This window comes from Arvicanthis niloticus, chromosome 3 (assembly GCF_011762505.2).
Source record: "Arvicanthis niloticus isolate mArvNil1 chromosome 3, mArvNil1.pat.X, whole genome shotgun sequence".
Classification (NCBI taxonomy): Eukaryota; Metazoa; Chordata; class Mammalia; order Rodentia; family Muridae; genus Arvicanthis; species Arvicanthis niloticus.
The window spans coordinates 125624803-125652379 of NC_047660.1; the positions used below are offsets into that span (position 1 = coordinate 125624803).

Here is a 27577-nt window from a genome sequence, read left to right on the forward strand (position 1 = left end):
TTTTGAAAATACATATGAAATATTCAGACAGACTTTTGAGGATTATAATCCTAGAGCCACGCTTGTACATTGATTACTATTTGATTCTGTATCTGTTGCTGAAGATTGAGAAAAGAAAGTTATTTGAATCTTTCAACATTTTATGCATACCTATGTGCCTATGTATTTAAAACTTGTTCTGACATATCTCAGTAATACAGGTGCTTTGTACAAACAACAGCAGCAGAACATGATACATGCCTGCCATCTCAGCACTTAAGAGTTAGAGGTGGGAGGACCATAATTTCACGGTCAATAGTTACAAGGCAAGTTCAAGGCCAGCATGACATCCTGTCTCATAACTGGGAAAAAATGATCCAAATTTCCATAGAGCTCTTGTTTGAGGCGTCTCTGGGCTAAACAGCTCGAGTTCACATGTCTGTGTGGTAGAGTGGGAGTTTGAACTGTAGTTATACTGATGCCAGAATTCAGAATCTTACCCATGCACCATAGTCACTACTGTGTTTTAGCCCTAAGTGCTTAAGTGAAGATTTAAGCACCAAGGTACATAGTGACAGTGAACAACAACAGTTGAGAGATGTTCTATCATTCTTTTAACAAGGAGTGTGCAGTGGATGCATAGTTTGATTGGGTTATTGTGGGAAGAGGATACTGGCCAAAGCAACCTCCCCCATGTGGATATGGAGTAGCATAGTGGACCCGAGGCTCTGAAGCCCAAAGTGCCTAAGTTCAAGGCATTCATGGAGCGCTCTTACTATTGCATGGCCTTTAATACCAAGTTAAGACCTCTGTCGTTTCAGCTCTTTTACCTGCAAATAAAAATGCAAATACCTCACTATTGGATTTTTACAAGAGCTACAAGATAAAACAGAAGTTAGCAGTCTTCCTAGAGTGCCTGGCACACAGAAGTTCATAAATTACACTCACTATGACTTGGCAGTAACTAGTAAAGAAGTTGGGATGCAGAGGGCAAAGGAAGACGGTAAATGCCATCGTGCTCTCCCAGGAAGCCAAGCCTCCATGGAAAGTTAGAGCAGGCAGGCCAGGCTTACGGCATCCTTGCACAAGTCAGCCGGCCATGTCCCAACTGCAGGCTGTCTTCCATCAGACCTAGTACCAGCCTAGGGGAGGGGCAGCTCAGGGCATCAACACAGGGAGAGTTGTGATTTACAGACATCATTTTTATTATGGGATTTTAGAGTGAGTGAGGACCAAAAGAATCAAATCCTGGCCCATTTAGTCAGCAATGCCCCAAGGGTGGGGCTTACTTGTCCCTTAGTTGTGTTGCTGGGTTAGGAAAACTGATTGTACCTTCCAGGTAGGCAGCTTAGGAATCAGACTCAGCCTGGTCTCTCTGGCAGTCTTTTGGACCAGGCTGAGTGGGATGGTTTAGGGTATTCCTACCCCAGGAAGCACGATACCTTCTGCATTGTCCTTCATTTGTCTCTGAAGCTAATGGGAAATCATTAGATTAAAACGCGCGCGGCAGAATGCATGAAACCACAATACGAATTTAAGGAAATGAAAGCTGCTCATGGAAGGCATCTGAAGCCGAATTGTATGAAATGAAATTTTGTTTCATTTCCAGTGATTTCCTAGGTGAAATTAGGTGACTGTCTGGGTAGCATAATGATGATAATGGCGGGAGCCACACATACTCAAATAACATACATGAAGCCTTAATAAAGAGCGAGAGGTACTCTTGGGAGCGCATTAAATCGAGTAATAATTTATTATTTAGAGACCTCTACCCATTTACTCAGTTTTTTTCTTGGAGAATTGGCTCTTCTGTAAGGTGTGTCATGTTTTACAAAGAAAAAGGTGAGTGTGTTTTGTGTGCTTGCTTGTAGATAGATGTCATACTTCGGTGTGCCCAGGGTTGCCTTCCTACCTGTGAGCCACCAGGCTACCGTGAGGGGAAGCAAGAGCTGACAGGATTCTGTATGTCCTATAGGAATGCATTGCAATTATTTCCAATCACAATTAACCTGATTAGAATAATGGACAGGAAGTGTCCCTCTGTAGCTAATGTGGTTTGGCATCAGCTGACTGAAATCCTCTGATAATTTCTGCACAGATGGCTGCTCTGAATGCAGCACTTTTTAAATTATTATTTTCATGGTCTCTTGGTAGGCCAAAACCTCGACACCGACAACAGACCTCCCTATTAAGGTGGACGGCGCCAACGTCAACATCACAGCTGCCATTTATGACGAGATCCAACAGGAGATGAAAAGAGCTAAGGTGTCTCAAGCCCTGTTTGCCAAAGTGGCTGCAAACAAAAGTCAGGTGAGTGGGGTGTTTTTGTTTTTTGACTTTTTGGGTTTTTTTTTTTTTTTTTTTTGAGCAAAATGGAGGGCTGGGACCACTCTCCTTCCCCTTCAATAAAAACACATCTGTTTTTATAATAATAATAACAGTAATAACCCCTGGGGAGCCCATCATGTTCTGCCTTCTGCCCCATGGCTTTGCTGTAGCTCTCATCGGAGTTCAGAGGAGAGACAATACCAGAACCTGGCTTCATTCTCTTAAATAAGTATTTGATATTAAAGAATAAGGGTTACATTTTTTTTTCTCTTATCCAAAGCTTTCTACACTCATTGAAAAAAAAAATTGTTTCTTGGGAAGCAATTTTTTTCATTAAAAAAAAAATGTAGCCTGTGCATAACAGCCCCTTCCTTGAGACCACATTTATCTAGGGCTCATAACCTTCCTATTCCCACCAGGGGAAGGGCTGACTTTGCTATAATAACCACTTCTGCCCAGCCCCAGAGACACCTTGTGATTGTCAGGTGTTTCGTTCACGGATTGAATACAGTTGTTTTTCCAGGAGAAAACACACGTGGGGGTTCCAGAATAAGTGCTAAAATCTTTTAGCAAAAAAACATAGATGCTTATCCAGTAAAAGTGTTCAGCATCAGAGTTGCAGGGAGTGTGATGCTCAGGGGAACCCAGCACACAGATGCTTGGCTTCCGTTCTGAAGGCAGCACCAGTGGATGGGCTCTGCCCCTCTGCCTCAGTTTGTTTAAGGGGACAGCTACCGCCTTAGGTCTGCTGGAGGGCACCCTTCTTCATTCCACAGATGAAGGATTAATGTCGGGCAGAGGACATGGAAGTTAGCTGCAGTGTAATTTTGGAAGCCCTTTGATTTTGAGCTTGATTTCCACTGTGCTTTGCATGACAAATGCTTTCATTCCTACATATGCAAATGGTAAAATGGTCTGTGCCCTCTCCTTAACAAATCTGTGGTGTGCTATAGTTACTACTAAGTGTTCTGTGGTACTGAGTTACTACTGTGTGCTATAGTACTAAGTTACTGGGTGTTGCATTTTTATTAAGCAAGAAAGAGTTCAATAAGAATTAAGTCCTTAAAATGATAAACGTCATATTTAGTATATTTAGATATATATTTAATTGTTTGCAGATTAACCTCTTTTTTGACTTGTATTTTACAGTCTTGCTTTCAGTTTTTAATGGAGAGAGAGAGAGAGAGAGAGAGAGAGAGAATACCAGAGGAGTCTGAAGAGGATTGAAATGCTTATTTCCCCTTTCAGTTTCCATGTAGTCATTCTTGAAAATGACTCTGACTCCCTTCCTCAACGAAACTAGGGAACGGAGTTTGCTAAGATATGTCTAACCATAGGATGAAATCCATGAAAAGAAAACACCATAGAGCCTCCCTAAACTGTTAAACACATAAAAATCCCATGTACCACATGGCAAAATATAATGAGAGTTGGAGCTGTTAAACGAAGAAGCTGTTAAATGCTAACACCACTTGGCAAAACTACTGTGCATTTAATGGTTTTCCAGCGGGTAATAAGGGGCATATGTGTGAATGTGCAGAGGGGTAAGAGCTGCCCAAGTGATTTTGCAAGCCTGACCCTCTGTGTGTCCTGACGCACATTTCAGTTTTTCTTGGTCCTTCTTTTATAAGGATAAACTGAAGACCAGAGTCTGAGACCTCAATTGAAGGACACACAAGCTTCTTGTGGCACTGTGGCTGTTGGGATTAGCAAGGCCTCCAGCCTCCCCAAATGAATTCAGGTGGCTGATGGAGAGCTATGTTTGTCAGTTGGCTGTTACCATTTTGAGGCCTCCCCAAGAAATTAGTAGTCCTGATTTCACAGAATCTGGAAAAGTGGTTCTGAAAACTACTATTCCAAAGGATGAAGCTGAGCATAAGTGAGGCAACACTCAGAAGTCTCTCTGCTTCCTCAGAAGAATGGACTCTTTTTAAATTTTTAGACAGAGAACCAACCATATTACAAATGGCTGACCAGATAAGTATTTCAGGAATGATGTTTCTTAAAAAAAAAAAAAAAAAAAAAAAAAAAATGAGACTGCCAAATAAGATAGCTTTAAAGACAGTTCAGCATAAAAGATACTCCATCCGGGAAGCACCAGCATTCACCCAACAGCAGGCTCAGTTGCGTGATTTGGTACATATTTTTAATCTATTTTTCTTGTGCAGGAATGACTCTTGGCTAGATTTTACCTCCCCAAGATGCACACACATTTCTCTGGGTTGTGAGAAATGAGAGAACAAAGCTTCCCCTCCTTCCTTTCATTAACTTCTGTTATTCTGTTATTTTTCTCTGGAGAGCTTGGGAGTTCTCAGGGTGACTGAGGAGGTTAATGTCTCTCCAGGGCTTTCCAATCATATAGAGGTCAAATTAGTGAAGTTGTTGATTAAGAACCCTTAAGAACTGCAGGAGACTGGGAGCCCTAAAGCTTGGATATAGGTCTCAGTCCTCCACTGCATTAGAAATTAACTTTAAATAAAACTCAATCATCATCCAGTAGACCCATTCACACTGGTGTGAATTGGCTGCAATCAGAAAAAGAGTGTTGACCACCACCCTGTATGCAGAGAAGGAAAGGATCGAGGCTGCTGGGATAAAGCAAAGGAGGTGGTCTGAAAACAAGCAGGGGACCTAGAGGGTGTTGGTGAAATGGCCCTGGTTTGAAGACTCCTAGGGTGCTGTCCCTGTCACCCACATCTTATCAAGCCTGGGAGCTCTGCAGCTATAGGCAGAGGGAGGGTGGGAGGGTCTTTTTCATGCAACAAGGACAGGGGGATGCAGGATTAGGAGGGTCTTCTCCCCACTGCAAGAGCAGAGGAGAAGACAAGATGGTGAACCTTCTGTAGAAGGAGAGGAGTTTCTGGACACCATGAAAAGCTCTGCCATCTTATTCCCACAAACCTGTGTTCTGCATGCAAGTGGTCCTAGTGTGTTTGCTCCCATGTATGTGGGTCTCTGTGCTTCACCTGCACTAGCCCACTCTATAGACCTGTAAGCCTTATTACTGCATTTTCATTAAAAAGGTGTGTTCTGAATTTTCAAATAACAACTTAACAGATTGTAGTTTGACGTGCCTGTTTCTTGTCTTAGATTTGGATCTTCCCCCCACCAAATTGAGTTGATTTTTATGTGGCATAAGCATCCAATTTCATTCTTCTAGATATGAAGATCCGGTTTTCTGGATCCTTTTTTAATGATTGATTGGTTGGCTGTTGGTTGGTTGGTAGGTTGGTTAATAGGGTCTCAGTGCATAGCTGGCCTTGAACTTTTGATCCTCATCCCACTAAACTTCTGTGTCTCCATTGTGTTTTTGGTATCCTAGTTGAAAAATCTATTTTGTATGCTTGGATTTAGTTCCAGGCATTCTATTCTGTTCCTTCAGCCTATGCTTTTGTGTTTACAGCAACATTCTGAAATTCTGACTACTAGCTTTGTAACAAAAGTTGATTTCATTTATTGGAGGTACTGGAGCGCAATCCCAGGGCCCTGTGTGTGACAGGCAAGTGCTTTATCACTGGGATACAGCCTCAGCTCGTGTAATATAATCTTAAATCAAGAGTAGGATGTCTCTGACTTTTGGCTCTTTGGGGAACTTTTGTAGTTCCTTACAAATTTTAGAATTCATTTCTCTATTTCTGTGAAGAATGTAAATGGAATTTGTTTGTTTGATTGCCTGTTTGCTGGTGTCAGAGATTGACTTGAGGTCTTATACATGCCAAGGAAGGTTATCTACCACTGAGCTATACTCCTGGCACCAACCATTGTGATTTTGATAGGGATTATATGGAATGTATTTTTTGCTTTCAGTAGTGTAGATATTTAAAAACTAAGTTATAAGTTATCTAATCAAGGCAAGATCTTCATGTAGGAGAATAATAAAATATAAATCGTTTCACTATTGGAGTTTCTTAGCCTTTCTTGCTTTTGTTGCCTGAAACTAAACTGTTGCTATTTTGTATATGTTCAAAAGAAATGATTTAACACTAATGATTTAGTCACATTATGAGGGTAGCATCCTTGGGAGGGTTTTAGAAATAAATATGTGGCTGTGCTGAGTTCTGTGGTGTGAAAAGTGCCAGGAAGCACAGTCAGAAGGTGCCATGATGACTCCTGGTTTAATTGTGCTGCTTCCCTTCAGCAGAAGTAGGCTAAAATAATGGTGTGCTTTGCCTGCACAGCAGTGTCTTTGGGACAGCCCATGGAAGTGGCTTCTTGAAGCTGCAGTGTGTAGGCAGTGAGCACGGGATGGCATGCACATCAGCATGGGCCTCTGGCTGCCAGTCTTTCCTCCTTTTGGCATACCTGAAGGAATGAGAACCTACTCAGAGCATCGGCAAACATTCCCCGTGGGTTTGTTTTGATAGCAGCCTCCTAATAAAGGATTGTCTCCCCCCACCCCACCTGTTTTATGGTATAAAACTAGTTTTTGTTTATTTGGTTTTCTTCTTGTTGTTTAGTAGATACCAATGAAAGTTGGTCATGGTGCTCATGAATTTCTCAAAATTGGAATGTCTTTAAAGTTGGTATTGGTTTTTAGCTCTTTTTTTCCCCCCTGTATTTTGAGTTGACATATTTTGCCTTTTTATGGTACGGTTCCTTTGGAAACTTGGGTGTGACTTTGAAGCAAATTGGCTTCCCTGTTAAAAGGCCTTCTCTGAACCCTCACCAGCCCTGTTGGGAAGAAGCGTGAGCTATGCCATGATTCTCCCAGAGAAGAACATGGGTGCCTAGGAATGCTTCCAGCCATGGAAACTGTTTTATTGTGTTATTTTTGCAGAGCCAGGACAAAGAGGAGGAAGCAAGCTAAGGACCTAGGTTACAGCATGTGAATTAGCATTCACTGACAGCCATACTCCTTTCAAATTGTACACTATTTGCTAGCTTCCTCCTTTCCCTGACCTAGCACAAGTCTGACATGTGGCCCTGCTTTCCTGGGTTCTGGGAGAAGTTTGCTTAGCATAAAGTTTAACACTTCTGCTACATTTGAACCTGAAGTAACCTGAAGTAAGAGGGTAGAAACATCATGATTACTTATTGTTTAATATTGTAATAAGGCACATTTTGCTATTAATATGTTTCTAGTATGAGTGCAGGCCACAAGGTTTCACATTTATTCTTTTGTACACATCCGAATAGTTTTTTCATATATGTGTACCCCTGTATGCATGTGTATGTGTATACATTTAAACAAAACAGCAAAGTAAACCTTCATAGACTTGTGAAATTGAGCAAATTCCCATGTATCTGTGGTAGTAGAGGTGACACATTTTTATGAAATCCCCTCTTGATTTAAGCCCTGCACAGCAGAGGTTAAAGAATTGTTCTGAAACAAAATTTTCATTACTCTCAATTACAGACTCAATCTTTATAAACACATCCACAGAAATGTGAGACATTTGCTTAAGGCAGCCCAGAGAAAGCTGAAAATTGGTCCCCATGAAGATTCAGCTTAGGACTTAGTATACAATTTTGGACACTAGAAAAAGCAGCACTCACTTACTTCATGCAAGGTAAAACATAATTAACCTTGAACTGTAACCAAGTACTGAGTACATTCCTTTTTTCGGGTTTAGATGACATCCTCAACAGAGATTCATTGAAGTCCTTGACTGGTCTCCCCCGTATTTAGCCTCTTATCTATTTCAGCTTTCTTGATTAGGTTATCTTGAATCATTAGGAGGGTTATTTATTTTAATAGACACTTATTGGATTCATGAAAAGAGAATTCAGTGACGAAGAAACAAGAGCAGAATACTATCTGGCTCATTTCACACTTGAGGAGAGTCTCAACCAGCTGAAGAGAAATCCTTTCACAGTTACAAAAGTTTGTTTGGGGACTTTCTGTGCTTCCATTTAGAAAGCGAACTGTCTGTAGTTAATAATACGAATTTTCCTTTAAGAAACTCAGAAAACATTCCCTTCGGTTACATATGCTGACATTTTCTGTATTGAAGATGTGGGTGAGGAAATGGCCTGTTACATTTCTGCGGCAAGAAGCTTGAGTCATTCTGAGGAACTGTTCATTTGCTGAGTTTCCCCATTCATTAGTGTTCCTAGAGGGGCAGAAGGGTGGTGCAACTTCCTGTTTAGTAGCTAGAGCTCACTCACCAGCTCTCTCCCAGACACATCAGGAAGGGAGGATGTCACCATACTTTCTTCACTGGGACAACTTTATCTTCCTTTCCTGGAGACTAGAGCAAGCCATGAACTTGTATTCAGTAATGGTTTATAGTTATTCTGAGCTAACGCAGAAATCAGAACATTGGGGCTGCTAAGGTGCCTCGAGAGGTAGGGGCACTGAGAATGTCTGATCTTCAGAACCCACGTAATATAAGGAGAAAAGCAAGTCATATGAGTTATCAGCCTCTAACACATGTACACACACACACACACACACACACACACACACACACACATACACACACACACAAAGTAAAATGTAACAGAAATATATCATGAGCCCTGAATATTTTTTGTCTGTCTGTCTGTTTGTTTGAGGCAAAGTCCAGACTGGTTTAAGACTTGCCTTTCTTCTCCCTCTGCCTCCCCAATGCTGGAATATTTATTATTACTGTTGTTGTAAAAAAGAGGACCTGATGAGTGGTGAAAGTGAGAATCCTAACGCGGTGTCTTGATACAGGAAAGTTAGCAACCTCAAACACAGGCATTTCAGTACCATGGACAGGACTCCATGCTCTGATTCCACTGGGGCCCCCTCTATCTCCCATAGCACTTAGACCCAAAGTTTAGAGATTAAGTTCAAACTCATGCCTGATGAGTTCCTGCTCAAGTTAGGCCTTGTTAATGTTCTATAAATGCCTTGGTCATTTGAACATTCTCAGCCTGTTGTAGTTAAAAACTGAAATAGATATTGCTAGTTTCCATTTAGTTTTGACCCAGGAAAACTCTAAGGACCCCAGTGTGAGCAGTAACAGAAAGTTCTCACCAGTGCCCACATAGAAAATGCTCAAAAGGATAAAAGCAGTTTGTTAAATGGTCAGCTTAGTGTTAGTGATGTATGTCATTCTTTTTAGACAACCCCAAACAGTGCAGCTCAGGCGGGTCATGTGGGTTTTCTTTAATATGCAACAACATGGTCTCAATATGAACAAAAATAGTATCTAGGCTCAATGGTGTTCTTGACTTTGTCGTACACTACCCCAGCCCCCAAGGACTCCATGCTACATAGAAAAAACTGTGACAGGAAACTAAAGAAAAGTTAATTCTCTTTTTTTTTTTAGCAGTTTAAATGCCTTCAGTAGCTCGCAGAGGCTATAGCATTAAGATGAGATGTTCACATATTAGACCTTTTCAGGGCTGCTTTTGAAATTTGGTCTTCCTCTTCAATAAGAACTGACTTTGAGGTGACAAAATAGTCTCCACGTGCTACTTTCTATATAACCCAGTAGTGCCAGTTCAATCTAACTAGCATCTGCATAGCACCTACTGTGTGCAAGGAGGAATATCTGTTCAGAAGACCATAGATAAAGAAGCGTTGTCATTTATTCCCATCAAGAAGAGGCCAGCCCTACTGATGAAGGTACATCAGACACACCCACGCCTAGACAGGAGTGAGCAAAATATTATTTACAGGAGATTAGGGAAAACTAGGTCACGAGAGCCTTGAAGAATAGAATCTCCAGGGATAACAATCTGGGCAGGAGGTATTTCAGCTAAGAGGGTAGCATGGCAAAGCATGGAGGTGGTAATGTGCATATACCAAATGTCTGCAAGGGCTGAGTAATTCACTGTGGCTGGAGAATATGATCACCTCGGGAACTGAGGGGTGAGCAAACAGCAATAACTCATGGTTCTTACTGTCACCTCTTCCAACGGTCTTGAACTGGGAGGTAGTAGTTGCTTCCTTCCTGCAACTCATCAATAAAATTCTCTTTTCTAAAAGATAGGCAAGAGTTACTTTTTTTTTCCAAAAAGAATTGGTGGGATATTTTTTCAGGTAGTACAGAGTCGTAATACATTTACATGATTTGCTTTGTAAATTTAGATTGGCATCCAACTCTCTGGGACATGTGGATTGTAAACAAATGATACCTTGACTGGTGTGAGTGTCTCCTCACCTGCAGATTTAGAGGTCATCAGACTTGGTTTTGCCACCAAGAGAAATTTACTTAAGAGGCTGAAGAGATGGCTGAAACATAATGTTAATAAATACTATTTGCTTATTTTCTGAGTGTTTAGGAACTCATTAAGCATTGGTTGCCAGGAATCAGTCTTTGAACTGCCACCCCTTCCCTGAGTCCCACTGGAAGGATGAATTATCTGGAATCATATTCATGTGATCCTTGTATATTTTCATATGTAAATTCTAGTGCTTTCTGGAATTTTTTAAACTTTTTTTTTAACTCATTTTGGACACAGCAATGTTTAAAAGAGAAAGCTTAGAACTAATGGTGTTGTGTTATATACCACCATTATCCCAGCTTGTTTCCTTAATGTTGACATGTCCATCACTGTAGAGAAATTTTGTAGTGGTGCAGTTAACAAAACCAGGAAATTAGCAGCTCTCATATGGAAAATGTGATCCTGTTGCCTTAGTTCTTCTCATGTTTTTCTTGGAAGCCCAGATCTGGTTGGTGATTTGTCTTTACTCTGTAATTCTTCCCTCATCTTTGATGGCCACATCTGAAGGGTACCGACGGATTATTGTATCAAGCTTCTCTTGGTTTGGGTTTGTTTGTTTGTTTGTTTATTATTTGGCTGTGGTTATGCATTTGGGCCAAGACCACCTTGTGAATGACAGTCTGCCCTGTGTGGTATGTCATGTGACAGTGTGACAGTCTGCCTTTTGGTGGTGTGTTTTGTGACAGTGGTCATGGTGTAGGTGCAGCTTCAGTAGTGAAGCCGGCCTTGACCAATTGGTACTTCCTCACACATTGATCAGCCAATTGGTCAAGGTCGTTTCTTCCTTGTAGTTTTGAACTCTGACAGCTACTACCTGCTGTTCATAACAGGAATGAGATAACCGATCCTGGAGATAAGAACCAGGGGATACCACCTTTTTTTTTTTTTTTTTTTTTTTTTGGCTCCCTTTAACACTCCAAATCTTCAACAGAGCAACCACTTACTCTAGGATTGCCCAGTCATTTCAGGGCAGGGAAGAACTGAGAAGTCAGGTCTCAGGGCTGCAAATGTGAATGCTAACTGCCATTCTGAGCCATGCTTACACCCTTGAAACTCACAGAATCCCAATTGTATTAGACCATAAACATTAACTGGACTATCTGAATATTCAGCTAATCTCCAATCAGAACTTAAAATCAGACTTAGAGTAAGAGGGAAGCCACAGAGAAGGAGAGGAAGGAGCTGCTGGGGGCTGGAGATCAGATGAACTGTGTTAGTGTTTGAAAATAAAAATACTTCAGGAATGTTCCACACAACACACAGGGAGCAACAACAAAAAACCTACTTGAGATTTTTAACAGAAAAAGGAGATTTGTTTATTAATAATTCATGAGTTCCCATTGAACATGCATGACAGAAACAGTGCTATTCAATAGAGAATACAGTCATCTGTCACTGTTTTATTTGACATTTACACTTTTTTTTTTTTGCCTGATACTGCAAAACTTTCTTGGATGGTATGCAAAAATTATATAAATTGAAAAAAAAACTCAACATAGGGACCCTTTATTTTTTCTGTGATGGGTTCACTCGAAGTTACACAGGTAAGGATATGTTCATGCAAGAGCATGACACTTCTTTACACAATCATTAGCCACTAGACAAGCGAATATGAGGCCCTGTTGAGAAAAAGGAGCCAGTGTCCAAATGGCCTCCTGGAGGGATGGTGTGAACAAAAAGATGCTGGTTGGGATGGGAGGTGAGGAGGAAGGCTAGCATGCAAATGTGCAGAGGGAGCGAGTGAGTCAGGAGACAGCACATCACGGCCACCGAGAAGAACATTGGCCAAAGAATGCACTGCCATTTCAGATAAGAAATAAATATTTATAAATGGCATCACAGGAGTCCTGCTGGTGGGAATATCAGCATTTTGTAGAGCAAATTAGAGTTAGGAGCTCCTCACCACTTTGTGCTAGTGCGGGCTCTCAACAAGCTTTCTGCTCTGTGGGTTAGTTATTATTTATAAAAATCACAGAACCAGCTGATACATTCATAAGCTAATTATTGAAGCAGCTGGGTACACATGGTGCAATATGGCCAAGGCTGTGAAGTATCACAGATTTCTTGGGGCCTGCTGTGGTGGGGGTGCACTGTTGAAGGCTCCCTCCCTTAATCTGATCAGCCAAGCAAACACTTTGTGGGGAAACTTGATTAATAACCCTCTAAATACCATGAATGTGCTTCATCTTCCAAACTGGGTTCCCTTAAACATGCCATTAGCTCAGCCCATCAGGGATTTGAGGAAGTTCTCTGCTGCCCTAAGAACAGGGCCTTGTTGGCTACTTCCTTATGCCAGAAATTAATTTGGTTTGCTTATGTCTGTACACATGATCACACTTGTGTCTAATCCACTCCCTAATAGCTTCAAGGTCAAGACCTTGCATGTCAGTGGGCAAATTGAGCACTACACTTCTTAAAGACCGATGGCACATAGCACACAGCCCATAACAAGCCTCTGGTGTTCTAAGTGAGTGTAATGAGCACAGATTATAACAGCGCATATAAATCAAACGTGGCAATGGATGTTGTGCGAGACATTCCAAGTGTCATAAGTGGAGATACCACTCAGCTGTCACCTGTCTTCCTTCAAGCTGCGGCTTCCCACAATGCAATGCATCCTTGAAGCAGAACAGCAGGTGCTGTCTTCCTTAAGGTCTGGCTATCTCAGAGCTTCATCTTTTAACAGATGTAGGTTTTTGTTTTTATTTTCCATTCAGTGATTGGTCTCCATGCTATTGCTTCCCCTGGGAGATGTTAAACATACCTGTTTGAAACATTTGAAAGAGTTCACAAGAGACTTATTCAGATCTGTGAAAAGACACAGAAATGGGAGCTTAATTTTTCCACAGATGGCTTATTTTCCATCTCCAGAATTCTTTCCTTTGTATAAAGAACCCCCCGAGAAAACACTTTGGGACCAGGAGATTTTTATTAAAATATAATTTATTTTCTGGTAGTGATAAAAATTTATCTTCATTTTTCATGTGCATGGCACTTGAAAATTAACCATTACCTGTCTCTTGAGTTGTCAGGGGAGGGACTATAGAAGTACTTGGAAAAAACATTTGCAAGCAAATGGTAAGATACCTTGTTTTCATTCTTCCTAACTCTCTAACTCTCCCAAGCTTCCAGTTTATTGCAAGAAAAGATCAGGTCTGCGCAAATGTGGCCTCTCACTTGTAAAAACAAGGCAGTGTTGTGTTACAGATTAGTTTATAAATCCCCAGTGGCTTCACAGTTCAGTGCCCACAGCTGCTGCACACAGGCCTGGGTTTTTGTCTCCTCTCGGTGCTGCAGCCGGCAGTTGAAGGGGAAAATGGGATGATCAGGTTATTAACATGGAGGCCGCGAGGAGGAGGCTGCACAATGAGAACAGCTGGTGTTGCTGTCTTGGCTGATGCAGCGGAGATAATCAAATCTTGCCTTTTTTTGGGTAAAGGCAGAAGACACAGTGGAGAGTTAGACAAACAACAGCTTATGATATTATATGGGGTTTTTACGATGCGTGTCAGGAGCTTTCGTTGGCTTACAAGTGGTGATGGAGAGTATGTGGAGGCTTGGGATTTGTTTCTCACAAAGTCAGTTGTGTTTATGCACCTTTTAAGAAAAAAAAATTCTACCCCTTTGCAAGAGATGAATTGTGGGACAGTTCTTGGTTTTAAAATTAGCGACGTAGCTTGGAAGTGATGGGTTAGAAAGCTACTGGGTAAAATATTTTGACATGAGTCAGTGAGCGATGTTGACAGCCTCTGTATTATTTTCATATAAGCCATCATTTGCATTGCATTTCCTTCCTCGTGCAGTTGTAAGACAGGGAACATCCGGATGGCAGAGCTGGGACAAGGCATTTGCAGGTGCAGGCTGACCCACTGTCTCCCTTCCTGCAGGTGTGGCCACGGAGGGAAGATGGTGGCTAAGGGGCCTTTGAGCCCAGCGTGCTCAAAGATGAAGCAGATACACCTTGGTCTTTGATTCTAACCGAGGCTGTTGTTTCTATGTGCAGGGTTACTAATAATTAGAAGGACAGTAACTCCCTAGAGGACCCAGTGCTGTTGACACCCAAGATATTCTGTTTTGTTTTGTTTTGTTTTTTTAATTTGCCATCTCATAATATATGCATGTTTGTCTTTCTTCTCTTCATAGAGTAGAACACTAACCAGTTGGGTAATTTGTAAAAGAATTATGGCTAATATGTAAAAGAATTATAAAAAAAATTCCGTTTTTGGAGAAGGGGTAACTATAATCTCATTTGTACATCTAGAAGATTCTGTTATATGGATTGTTAGGAAATTCATTGAGAATGTATTCTATAGGAAGGGGTTAAGAAATTTCAATAGGAATAAAGATTCTTGTGGCTGGGGATATAGCCCAGTTGGTAGAGTGTTTGCCTAGCATGTGGGAAGTCCTGAGTTTGATCTCCAGGCCTCTCCATTCTATAAGCAGACATTGTAACACAAGCCTGTAATCCAAGTACTTGGGAATTTTAGGCAAAAGGATCAGAAATTGAAGGTTATCCTTGACTATACCATGAATCTGAGGCTAACCTGGGCTTATCTCAGAATAACAACAACAATAATAATAATGTAAAAAGTAAAAACAAAAAGTGTGGAGACTCTTGACCATTGGCCCAAGTATCAACATGGTCACTGGGTAGATTTAAGAGTTGGGCCATTTCAGTAACTTCTATCATTGGTAGGACTAATTCTGTTATAAAAATGACATGCCTCTGTATTATTTTCATGTAAGCCATCATTGCATTGCATTGTCATGGCTTGGGGATGGCAGTTGACTGGGAACTGTTCTACAGCCTGCAATCCTAACTCTCATGATCTCCTTCCCTCCAGGGCTGGCTTTGTGAGCTGCTTCGTTGGAAGGAGAACCCCAGCCCAGAAAACCGCACCCTTTGGGAGAATCTCTGCACCATCCGCCGTTTCCTGAACCTTCCCCAACATGAGAGGGATGTGATCTATGAGGAAGAATCTCGACATCACCACAGTGAACGCATGCAGCACGTAGTCCAGCTCCCACCTGAGCCCGTGCAGGTCAGTGTCTCCCCGGCCCCAGCCTTAGAGAGGCTTTCTGCTAGCAGCAGCAACTACCCAAGGTCAGGGAGAGTACCGTCTAATGAGAGGACTGGTACCTTGTATCTGAGGTCACAGCAGATACTGTGTGTGCTTACACCCGGAGAAAATGACCAGGAGCTCAATGCCAGTGGCAATGGGTCTCCCCACAGCAGGTCAGATAATTAAATAGAGTGTTCATCAGATTTTCCTATTATTTTTAACTTTTATTTATTTGTATATATGCACATGTACACACACACACACACACACACACACACACACACACACACACAAGAGATCAAAGAAAAACTTGTAGAAATCAATTCTTGCCTTCGACTGTTTGGGCCCTGGGAATCCAGCTTGAGGCTTTGGGCATAGTATCAAATGCCTTTACCCTTCCAGTTGCTGGCCCATTCGTTTTTTTAAGTAAAATTTGATCCAAAATTCTTCACAGAATATTTGTTGGGTACAAAGCGATAAAATAGCCTTCTGGTCTTTAACTTTGACCAACCCCGAGAGAAATTGTGATCTCAGAATTTTAAGATGAGCTTTCGTCTCAGGTTCTCACTTTCACAAGTCTTCCTTATTGGGTAGCATGCTTCGTTGGCTTAGTTTTCCAATTTCATTGAAACAAATATGTCTTTTGGAAGTAACTGAGTTTCCTGGCCTTCTGAATCTAAAATCACTTTCAAGAAGTATTAACCAGTGTATTGGTAGAGTTTGGCACATCAATTGGTTTGGCGCTGCAGCCCAGTAACAGCAATCTTGACTGCAACAAAGGGGATCGTGTAAGACCTCTCTCGGACTTACCTTCTATGTAGAAGAGTAAAGCTGAGGCGGAATGCGTGTGTGCACAGGTGTGTAAAGACTATGATAGAAGATGGTAGTGAAGGAAGGCTGGTGACGTAGTTTATGATGCAGACGTAATAGAGGAAGATGAAGGATGTGGAGGAACGGCCCCTCAGCTATCTGTCTCTCCGTTCTTTGCTCTACACTATATGCCTGAGGAGTAGCCAGAAGTAAAGGGCCCATCAAACCTCATTTTATCAAATGTTGGCCTCTCAGCCAAAACTGCCATGTTTTTATGTCAGTTTCTCTGGTCAGAGTCATGTTCGGACTCTTGGATTCATTGAGGCAGTGCTTGCAAAGTTCTCAGTGAACCCAGGGTAGGTAGGCGGGAGGATCCAGGGTCAGTAAACAAACAGCAGAGCCATTCATTCAGGGAGGCTGAGCCACAATGCTTATCCTCTGTTCTCCCTATCCTGATCTTTTCCTGGCCAGGGCTTCATCCAAACAACAAGGAACCTCCCTACAGATAATTAGACCAGTAGACTGAGTCACATAGAGCAGTGGCTTTCAGACTTTTAATTTCTTCAAATTAAAGAGAGCTCAGTATAGTTTACCAACCTTTTATTTTAGAAAATAAACTGATTCGAATGCTTCCAGAGAAGCGCCCTGTTATTTGCAGTACCATTCCATATTGTTCAGTACTGTGAAACACTAAGCATATCCATGAGCATATCCACTAAGCATGAACCAGGCAAAAGACCATAGCACAGTAGAAATTCGACTCTAGGACACTCCTCATCGCCTGTGCCCTTATTTCTCTCATTTGCTGCAGCCTGGTCCAGACTTCTGTTTTGAACCAACAGAACAGAAAAGACTGCTTTTTTTCATAGCCTTATATTCAAGGTCTGTCTCAGTCCAATACAAGAGCAAAAAAAATTTTTTTGTTAAGTTTCATTCTGATAGTAACAGCAGGTAGAACCGTCTTAGCCATGCCAGTGATGAAAGTGGAGACACACAGCTTCTCGGCTTTGCTGGTTTTTTATGTTATTGTTTGTTTTGGCTTTTGGAGACAGGGTTTCCCTGTAGAGCCCAAGTCAACCTCAAATTTGAGATCCTCCTGCTTCAGCCTCCCCAGTGCTGTCATGCCTAGAAATAGAAATTTGAAATAACCCTGTGGAGACCTACTGCAGTGAGGACCCCTTCCTTTTATAATAGCTCTCTCACCATACCTGTCTGGATTCCTGTCCAGACGTTATCATCTGTGTGGCTCCAGGTAGAGAAAGCATCCAATTCAGTAGTCATACAGTTGACCAGTCTAAGAGAACCAACTCTTAGTCAGGCAGTTTACTCAGTTGTTCTTGTGTTTCCTCTATGAGAACTGGTTCATGGCTAAGCCTCGTCAGCCTCTGTGATTTTCAGCGCCCTGTGCCAGTCTACGTTGACTTCCAGTACTTCTAAGACAAATTCCCTTGTATTCTGGAAGCTTATTCCTATCACACAGCTCTTATCTGAGGAATTTACAAACAAGGCCATTTCTTCCACACTGAATTCGCCTTGTGTATCGGTCTTGACCTTCCCGCTACTATAAAACCTGAGCCTCCCCGTGAGTGACCCTGCTTCCGTGAATTTATAATGTCAGAAAAATACAAAGCTATGAATTCATTATTTATTACAATCATGATATAAAAAGTGAGGAATAATCCCTGGAAACAGCTGGCAATGGTCTTAAACTAGGGAATGCAGCTGACACAGCCTCCTTAGAAGCGCCACTGTGCCTGGTAGAAGACTGACTTGAAATATACCTAGACATAATGACATTGTCTGTGGTTGAGCACATGCCAGGTCACTGGACTTAAGAGTTGGGATTTAACCTATACCTTTCTATCATTTGCAATTTAAAAAAGAAAGATAGGTGTGCTTACATATTTTAGGAATTTTAAAATTCATTTATAAACTTACTATTGGTTTAACAATGCTGCATATTGTCTAATTGGGTAGGAAATGTACCATCACTAAATCATTAAGGGTGAATGAAACTGGTGATGAGTAGAGGCCTCTCATACATACAGCATAATAAAATCCAGAGGGGGTTCCTCTTGGTGGGCATGGAAGAGGACCATTTGATTTCATTATGTAATTGAGTATACTAGTCTCCAGTTCTTCTTAAATGGTGAAGATCAAGAGACAGTGATCTTTGGGTATAATGACTTACTATATTAGACTGTTGACCTGGGTGCTGTGGATACACTGGATCAAAGAAGGGATTCCCTGTCTCTGTCTTTATCTGGAGTTGTATGTAAGGTTCTTCAGCTCACCGCACATGGTTTCTTACCAGTTGTTTACAGTCAGAATTTAGAAGTGCACCACAGTCTTATGTGCACTGGAAATATTCTTCTTTTAGGATCATGAAGGTTTAAAACTTTAAACCCACAGTTGTAAATTGGAAGGTTCTATATAAAATTTAGAAAGTCAGAAGATATGGTCCACCAAGCTCTAGAAGTCCCAAAAGGCTGAAGCTGCACTGTTTCCATGGGTACCCACACACCATCATCTCACCCCACCCATTCCAGCCATACCCTGGGCATTTGTACACACATCATTCCACTTTATTAATGCAAACTCTGCATCCATTATGTCTCTTTGCCACTGGTGATTACCTGACCCTGGTGGTCATATATCTACATCTGAAGCTGCTACACCAGAGCCATGGTGCTGCCTTTAATTATGGCTTTAAAATTGTTTTTTCTACATACCACTTAGTTCTTTGAGAATGTCACACAATATGTTCTGGTCCTCTTAACTTAACCCTTTGCTTGTTGGCTGATGGGTGTGTCTTTGATGTAATTTCCCATCAGAGATGAATCAAGGTTACAGTTGTAACTACACTGAGCTTAGGGCCCATGTAGGAATGTTGTCATCGATAGACTTGGTCATGATAGAAGAATGACATGTCTCCTCCTTGGAACTCATATTTATTTCCCCAGGGAATATGTAGTTTTCAGGTCATGTTGAAGTATCTGGACTTACAAAGTTTCTTGTGGCTATTCTATGTCTCTTTAGAAGCACCAGTTAACCTGTCTGAGTAGAAGCTGGCTTTAGCTCTGAACTCACTTTGAAAGCCATATATACCCAATGTCCACAGTAAGAGATATATTGTCCCAAGGCAAATGAACACTGTGTCTTGGGGAAAATAAAAGCCTAGATTCACAATAGTGTGTGGCCCACTGCAGTAATTCAGCATATAAAGAGACCGTAAGCATATCTCTGGCATTAAACTTTATGGAAAGAGGAGATGTTTTAGGAAAGAATAATATTAAAAACCTTATTGGTAAGTTGATAATGAGCAGAAGCATTAAGAAATTCCAATGTACTGAATGCTACTAGTTCAAGAATAGATAGCACAGAGAAGATCAAGAGAGTGAGCAAGGAGATGGAGAGATGGTTCAACAGTTACGAGCACTTATTCTTACAGAGAACACAGGCTCAGTTCCCAGCATCCACATAGTGGCTCACAGTGACCAAGACACCAAGTCCAGGGTGTCCTGAAACTGATGCTCTTTTCTGATCTCCATGGGCACCAGACATACATCCTTAAACACGTAACACTCATACACATAAAATATAATAACTCAGAGGGCAGAGCACATGACAAGTCAAACAAAGCAAAACTAAAATATCCTATAAAAAAAGGCAAGAATTGAATTAAGTTCTATGTTTTACTCCAACAGGTCAGGACAAAGTTATTTCTTATGGTTAGTGTTTTCTCCCGCACAGTTATTGTGACCTGATGCACTAGACCAGTGATTCTCAACTTTCCTAATGCTGCAGTCTTTTGATACAGTCCCTCATGTTGTAGTGATACCCAATCATGAAATTATTTTCATTGCTACTACATTTGCTGTTAGGAATCATAATACAAATACCTTTGTTTCTGATGGCCTTAGGCAACCCCTATGAAAAGTTCACTTGACCCCGAAAGGTTGAGAACCACTTCCCTAGAGCAAATGGAAATCCTCAGCTTAGAATAAAAAAACTAGTCATATTCAGGTATTCATAGTAACAACTATACTTTACAATTGGAAAAACCAGCGTAGCCATTAAGCCCTGCCTGAAGCCAGGATCACCGGATCACCAGCTGAATGAGAACACAGGCATTTGTTGGCATCTTGCTTGCCTCGCTCGATCTGCCCACGCTTGCCTCTGAGAATGCAGTAAAAAGAAAAGTCGTTGCTCATTCTATGACTAGTCCATGAGCAGGGTTGATTGGGGAGCATCCACCAAATTGTGGATGGAGTCCATGGTTTACTGCTTTATTGTATTTCCACTGCACAGTTTCTGTGGGTTGTTTTCTAAGTTCAGGGATTTGGAGTTAGCTGCTGTATGGTTTCTTGAGAAGCACTTGTTTTAAAAATTTTAAATTCTGTGCTGCACACTGAGTGAGAACATGAGACTTGGTGTGACAAGCAAGCAATGTCATTGTGCCTTTGCTCACCTGGATGAAGGCTCAGGGAACTTTTAGCACCTTCTAAGCCTCAGCCTTCCTGTTGCTGGTAGCCACAATTGGTTTGCAACCTAGGCAATGTTCCTCCCTTCCCCCTGCCCCCCCTTGTGGGATATTTAATAGTGTCTGGAGACATTTTTGATTGTTTCAATTCAAGGATTCTACTAGTGTGTTAAGTAAATGCTGCCAAACACCCAACAATATGTTAGAGCATTCCCTAAACCAGACTTGGATGACATGTTAATAGTGCCAGAATTACAATTTCTGGTCTAGACTCACCATTGGTACCTCACCTGTAAAGCAGATCGTTGTATCTCCAGGCTGATTTTGAATTTTTGCTATATGAAATCCAGTATTAATAATAACAGTGATACTTCTGCCTCTTCCTCCCTTTCTTTCACTTCCCTCTCCTCCTTCCTCCCATCTCATCCTCCCTTCCTTCTTCTCCCTGCTCCTCCTTTTTCTCCCTGCTCTGCCTCCTTCTCCCTGCTCTTCCTTCTCCCCTTCTCTCTTCTTCCTCTTCTCTCTCCTCCCTTTTTCTGTCTTCTCCCTTCTTCCTGCTCCTCTTTCTCCTGCTCCTTTTCCTCCCCCTTCCTCACCCATCCTCTCTCCTTTTCCCCCTCTTCCTCACCCCACCCCTCCTTCTTCTCTGGCAGTAATTAGTCCTTTTGAAGTCTAGACCTTCCAAATGTGAGATTTTAAAATTTTTATCATCTATACTCATTGTGTAAACCCAAGAGTGGTTGGTTTTTATCTTCTTAGTAAGATGAGAAATTGGAGTTTAAAGAAGTTGAGTAACTTGCTCCAAGTGAGAACCTGAATTCAGATCTGTCTACCTTCCAAGTCTGGCTTTTATTTGTATGTCGCCAAGCAGCCTTTCCAGAACACCTACTGATAGCTGCCTGGTATTGTACACAACTTTTTTTGCATATATTTTATTTTAAATTATTCAGCTGAATAGGTTTAGATTTGTGAGCTTTCCTTTTTACAAGCCACACAGTTTGGTGAAACTTGTAACTTACTGGTGTGATGTCAAAGCCCTGGAATCAGCAAACTCTGCCCTTGTTGTCAGCTGCATTTGAGCCGACTGGAAATGTGGCTTCTCTTGCTAGAGTTGAAGATGCTGTCAGCACCAAGCAAGATAGCCTGTCTGCCCACTCCACTTGGACAGATTCTCTGTCTTGATTTATGAGTTTGCTTCCAAAAGAACAGCTTCTAGGAAAATAAATAGATAAGCCAATTAATTAATTAAGGATGTTTGTAAATTCTCTAACCAGGTTACTACAGTTTTTTTTTTTTTTTTTCCATCTTGGATATGTTCCAAGCTCCTATGCAAAACCTACTGTTTGAATGTAGTTTCAGTTTTCAGTCCCTGCTGTGCTATTAAGGAGCCATGGCAGTGAATCTTGCCCCGTTTACTACATCGGGGCAGGTGGGTATAAGGAAGTTGGTTCTCATAAGGATTCTCGATTTCAGTGTCACCAGTTAAGATCTCAATGTGCTTAGTTTAAAAAAAAAAAATAGAAATGTGTTACACGGGAATACATAGAAATTTGGCTTTTTTTTTTTTTTTTCTATCAGTGCTTTTTAGGAGACTTCTGTGTTCATCCTGTGTTCCTAGTCCTAACTATGCTGAAAAGTTCTCCCCAGGTAAATGTCAAAGTTGGAGCAGTTTCTTAGGGTCCAGAGTCAGCAGCTTAGACAGTTGCTATAGACTTGGGTTTTAGTACACATTTGAGAATGGAGGCCTGCTTGCTTTAGTTACATTTAAAGTTTCATCAAAGTCTTTTATCTTCTTATGAGATATATAAATCCATATTTGCTGTGTTTGGGAACAGTAGAAGAAACAGACAGTGAAGAACTTGGCAGAACTCCATATGCGGGACTGAGTGTTAGCTGTGCAGAGGCCGGAGGGTGTTCAGTCAACACAGTTCATGAACTCACCTCACTGCCTATCTTTCACACAGCCTCTTCCCATACCGGCTCCTTCTAAACTGTCACCTGTTTTGTCCTTAATGGCCTGTATTTCTCCACATTGTGACCTCTGTGTACCATTCATAGTGTCTTTGCATGCTAATTATTCCTCCTCAGAGCCAGAGTTTGTCATTGTCCCCTCCTCTAGGTCAAAGTGTTTCCCCATTCTCGCTCAAGCCAGTGTATTGTGTTCACCCATAGTTGCTACTTTAGATTACTCCCAAAGGGAAATTGACCCCCTTTTTATCCCCCCCCCCCCACCAAAGGCAGATTTTCTTGGCATAAATTTCAGTACCACAGACGCTTGGTTCAAAAGGCGCTGCATTCGAATGTGTTTGGAAGAGCCTTCTTGGGCAAAGCATTTTTAAGAAGTATCTTAAGCAACCGTAAGAAGTTGATTGGGAAGTAGAAAGGCTATGGGTTGTGGACTGTTCATAAGTCACCTGTAAATAGGCCACCCTTAGCAAAAGATTAGTCACATTTAGGAGAATATGTCCCTTGGGACTTTTTTTTTTTGTCAGAATAGATGTTTTGCAAGTATGATGGACACATTCAACAAAATCATATTGAAGGAGATTCATATTACCTGTGTTTTACTCTAAGGGTTTATGGATGAGTCCTGGGAAACCAGTGCTGGAGGGAGACTGCCAGTTCTATGTAATGTGCTCTTCCCCAGCCCCCACACCCCCAGCTCCTTTCATTGCAGGTTTCCTGGCACTTTCTATATGCTCCTTTGTGCTCAATCAGTGTGCTATACTGATTGAACGTAATCTTCATTTCTATCTTAATTTGTATCTGGGCCTGCCATTTGTTTTCTTTACAATGAGCTCAATATCTCCTTGGGCTCATTGTTTTAATAATTGGAGCACGTGCTGCACATGAAAACATCCATACACATAAAATAAAATACATCTAAAAAAGAAGCCCAGATAGTACTTAAAAGCATAAAACTTATGAGTCTTTTCTTTTTCAACCCAAGAAGATAAAGGGAAATGACTTATAAATTTTGAGGTGGGACAGACTGATGCCATATAAATGACAGCCCTGAGAAAGAGACATGCAGCAGAGACAAGGCAGAGGGTGTGTTAGAGGTGTCCTTCCTGTCTCCCTCCTATAAACATAGCAATGATTAACCAAAGCCAACATGAAGGCTGTCGTCTACTGACCAGTTACTGTTCTAAGCCCAGGCTCCCTTACAGCATTCCGCTTGAGGCAAGGGAAGTACACTCCTTTCTACTTCCCGAGATGTCTTCCAGTGCACCTTTTGAAAGTGGCCAGTAAACCTGTTCTCAAAGTGCAAGTTGCTGAGAGATTCCAGTGGTTTTTGACTTCTTCATCCAACAACTACTGACCTCCTGTAGGGTAGCAGGGTGGGCCATATTCTTCTAGGCTCTACATATATAAAAGAGGTAAAGACAGGATTTCATACATATTGAAGAGTTTCCCTTTGTACAGGATCCATCTCAAACAGACTGCCATTTTCTTCTGTGCTCCTTCACCTGAGCCCAAGATTCAGTCTCATGGTGTACAGGTCCTGCTTACTGGTTTGTTTCAATAGCATGGTATCTCTTTGCTTCAGGTCTTTCTTTTCTTTTTCTTTTCTTTCTTTTTTCTTTCTTTTCTTTCTTTTTTTTTTTGTTTTTTTTTTGTTTTGTTATTGTTGTTGTTTTCAGAATAAATCTAGTAGCAACTCTAAAATACACAGAACCTCTCAGGAATGAATGCCATTGCCTTAAGATGAACATGCACACATCCACAGGCTGTTTGAAGGTGTGAAGCCAGCAGACATTCTGAGTCACTTCTGGAGTCCAGAGTGATTTACATAGCTCTGCAAAATCACATCTGCTGATTAGTAATCAAGTGGTGTTTTAAAAAATGGTTTTGATGGAAAACAGATGCATAAATAGTATGTCTGCCCCACCCTTAATTTATCCCTGACCACACAGACACTTTGTTCATGTCTGTGTCCTGGCTGTATTCACTCTTACCACCCAGAGTGACTTCTCCAACCTTTTTATGTGGCACTGGGGAAGGGCTAATTCATTGTCAGGGCACCAGCCAAACCACCTGGCTCATTGGGCATGCCTCGACCCTTTGGAGGTTAGTGGGGTGAACTAGTCTCTCTGTATTGAGCATAGGAAAACACTTCCGGAATCCCGTTCTACATTGTCTCCTTAGCATTTATTTCTACCAGAGTGCTGTTCACTCATGCTGATTTGAGAGGGAGTCTTCCTCTGCACAGAAGAGACACAGGACAGTCTACAGAGAAGGCCTTTCCCTTGTGGGACCTTCCTACCAATTGCCTCTGTTGATTAGCAGGGGGGAGGGCGGTGGTGATTTCACATATTTTGGTTTAGGCTGCATTACTCACAAATGCCAGAAATAATCCCAACTGAAGTGATATAGAAATACTCTGGAAAGTCGAGCCCAGTTGCCTTTCTGAGTTTAGGAAGTATATCCTAGATACCTGGTGAAATCTACAAACCTGTTTCATAAATTTAAATATTAAAATATTTCCAAATACATCCAAATGAAAGGGCCATGGTGCTTCCCCTGCTCCAATTTTAAAAGAGATAAATTGTCATGGGGCTTTATTTAACTAGCTCATGAAACCCTGGTTCTGCCGTATCACAGTGAGACATGCATGCCTGCTGCCATCAGGCCCAGAAAAAGATTTTGGATCCATGGAACTGGAGTATAGACAGTTGTAGGATACCATGTAGATGCTGGGAACTGATCCTGGGTCCTATGCAAAGCGACTAATGCTTCTAGCATAGCCATCTCTCCAGTTCCTCAGTAGTATTCTTATTCATCTTCATTAAGGATAAGGAAAATAATTTCTGCTCCAGTGAGTCCAGCATTGAGTTGAGGGTGGTGCCAGTGCATGGTTTTCTAACAGGAGTATCTGAGAATCTGCTTGTTATACGGTTGTTTTGAGACAGATTGAAAGACTCTGGGCACTCTGGTTTCTCCTGACTGTCTACGTTTTAAAGTCCTTCAAAAGTCATCATAAGACTTCTTTACTCTGAATAAATTTCCTCTGTGGGGAAGAATTAAATGACGTTTGTAGAAGACAAAATTGTTTAGTAGCTGTTTCTTTCTTCTCCTCTTCATTCTTCTTCATCTCCTCCTCCTCCTTCTTCAATGCTTTCACTCTTAAAAAAAATCAAAAAGATGCATCCACTTTCACTTTTTGATAACTACTAGGAACTTGGTTGTTTTTCAGACTGTGGAGTTATAAGGCCATGCAGTGGCTAAGCTTGAATATCTTTGGTCCAATATTAAACAGGCATCCGAAGCAGTTCTGTGTTGGTCTTTGTGGACTTAAAGGAAAATATTAACTGGTCTTGAGGAAAGAAATGTATTTAAAAAGAGCTATTTTGGCTCATAGTTCTAAAGGTTTCCAGCTAAGAAGTAGCCCATCACTTAGGCTGTCTGGTTGGAACAGCAAAGAGTGGGCGGGGGGCACATTGCTTACTTTATAAGCCAGGAAGCAGAAGAGAGAGGACAGGGTTTCCCACAGTACTTTTGGAGTAGACAACTCCAGGGACCTAACGAGGCTCTGCTCCTTCAGTTCTCACTGCCTCCTATTAGATGGGCCTTTGGAGTTTGCTCATCCAAATTATAGCACTCCCAAAATATTTACTATTTTCTGCATGCTTGTTGCCACCTAGGACTTTGGCGAATGATTTCAGAAACCAAAGTGTCTTCTGTATTAGTTTTGTAAACTGTCAATAACACAAGGCAGGTGATCTCGGGACTCTGATACACTCACTCCTTGGTTTGCTTCATCTATTTCATCTCAGTGTCAAAAGCAAAACAGAGTAAAATGAAAACCCATTGCTCTTGGGAGAGTCAAGTCCACAGGGAAGGGAATTCTAGCAAGAACGTAATGACTCGGAACAGCTTACGTTAGTCAGACTCTGACCCAGTCACTCTGCTGGTGACTGAGCTCTGGACTGAGAAAGCCAGCACTGAGTTGGAAAGTCTGAGCCAAACCTACCTACGGTAGGTCTCTTTTGGAGGTCTCTCTTCAGCTGTTTCTGCTTAGTGAAGAAATCTAATGTAGCTGAAAACTACTGCTGATTTTTATTAAGTGGAAGTCTGGAAGTTCCTCTTATAATGATAGAAAAGCACACTTCCAATTAAAGAAAAACTGCCAAAGTTCTGACATTCATTTATTTTATTATTACTTGGCTCGACCCTAGAAATGGGGAGATCAAGCAAACTGGCTGGGCTAACAGTCGCAACACCACAAGTTCAATTTCCACACAAGCTGTTTTGTGATCAAATTCACTATAAATCATATAACCCTTCACCCTTTGATATACAGTCTTCTGTGGAAATGTCTATTGCATGAGAGTCATCATAATCACATTGCATTGGGAAAATGACAGCTAAGCCAGGCCAAGCAAAGGGATTCCAGAGAGAAAGGTCAGGAAGCAGTGTGTGGCTCATCAAAGGAGGGATGTAGTATCACTTTCCACAGTAGAGTCGGGATATCCTGTAGTAGTATATAGCAGCCTGTTACATTTTCAGGAGTTTGGGACACTTGTTGGTATAAAACCCACCATGGTGGCCTTACTTTGAGAATTTGACAAGGAGACAGTTAGGACAGAGCGTCAGTCTTTAAACACTCACCAGGACAAAACTAAATAAATGCCAGTTAACTTTAGAAAAGAATAAAATAAAATCTTTTTCGCCATTCATATTTTTGATTTTTATAAATAAATTTTGTCAAACAGCACGGTGTGTGTATATGTGTTAAAAGTCAGCTATTTCTGAAACCGAGTAACATCAG

General features: G+C 41.4%; 1 protein-coding gene across 2 annotated transcripts in view; it reads left to right on the forward strand.

The window, feature by feature from the left end:
* Positions 1–27577, forward strand: part of Satb2 (SATB homeobox 2) — a 173344-nt gene that overhangs the window by 121093 nt on the left and 24674 nt on the right. For both annotated transcript variants that reach the window (XM_076931897.1, XM_034499047.2), the window contains exons 8-9: positions 2134–2289; positions 15294–15491. In XM_076931897.1, the coding sequence (XP_076788012.1) occupies positions 2134–2289; positions 15294–15491 (354 nt within the window). The remainder of the gene's footprint in view (positions 1–2133; positions 2290–15293; positions 15492–27577) is intronic.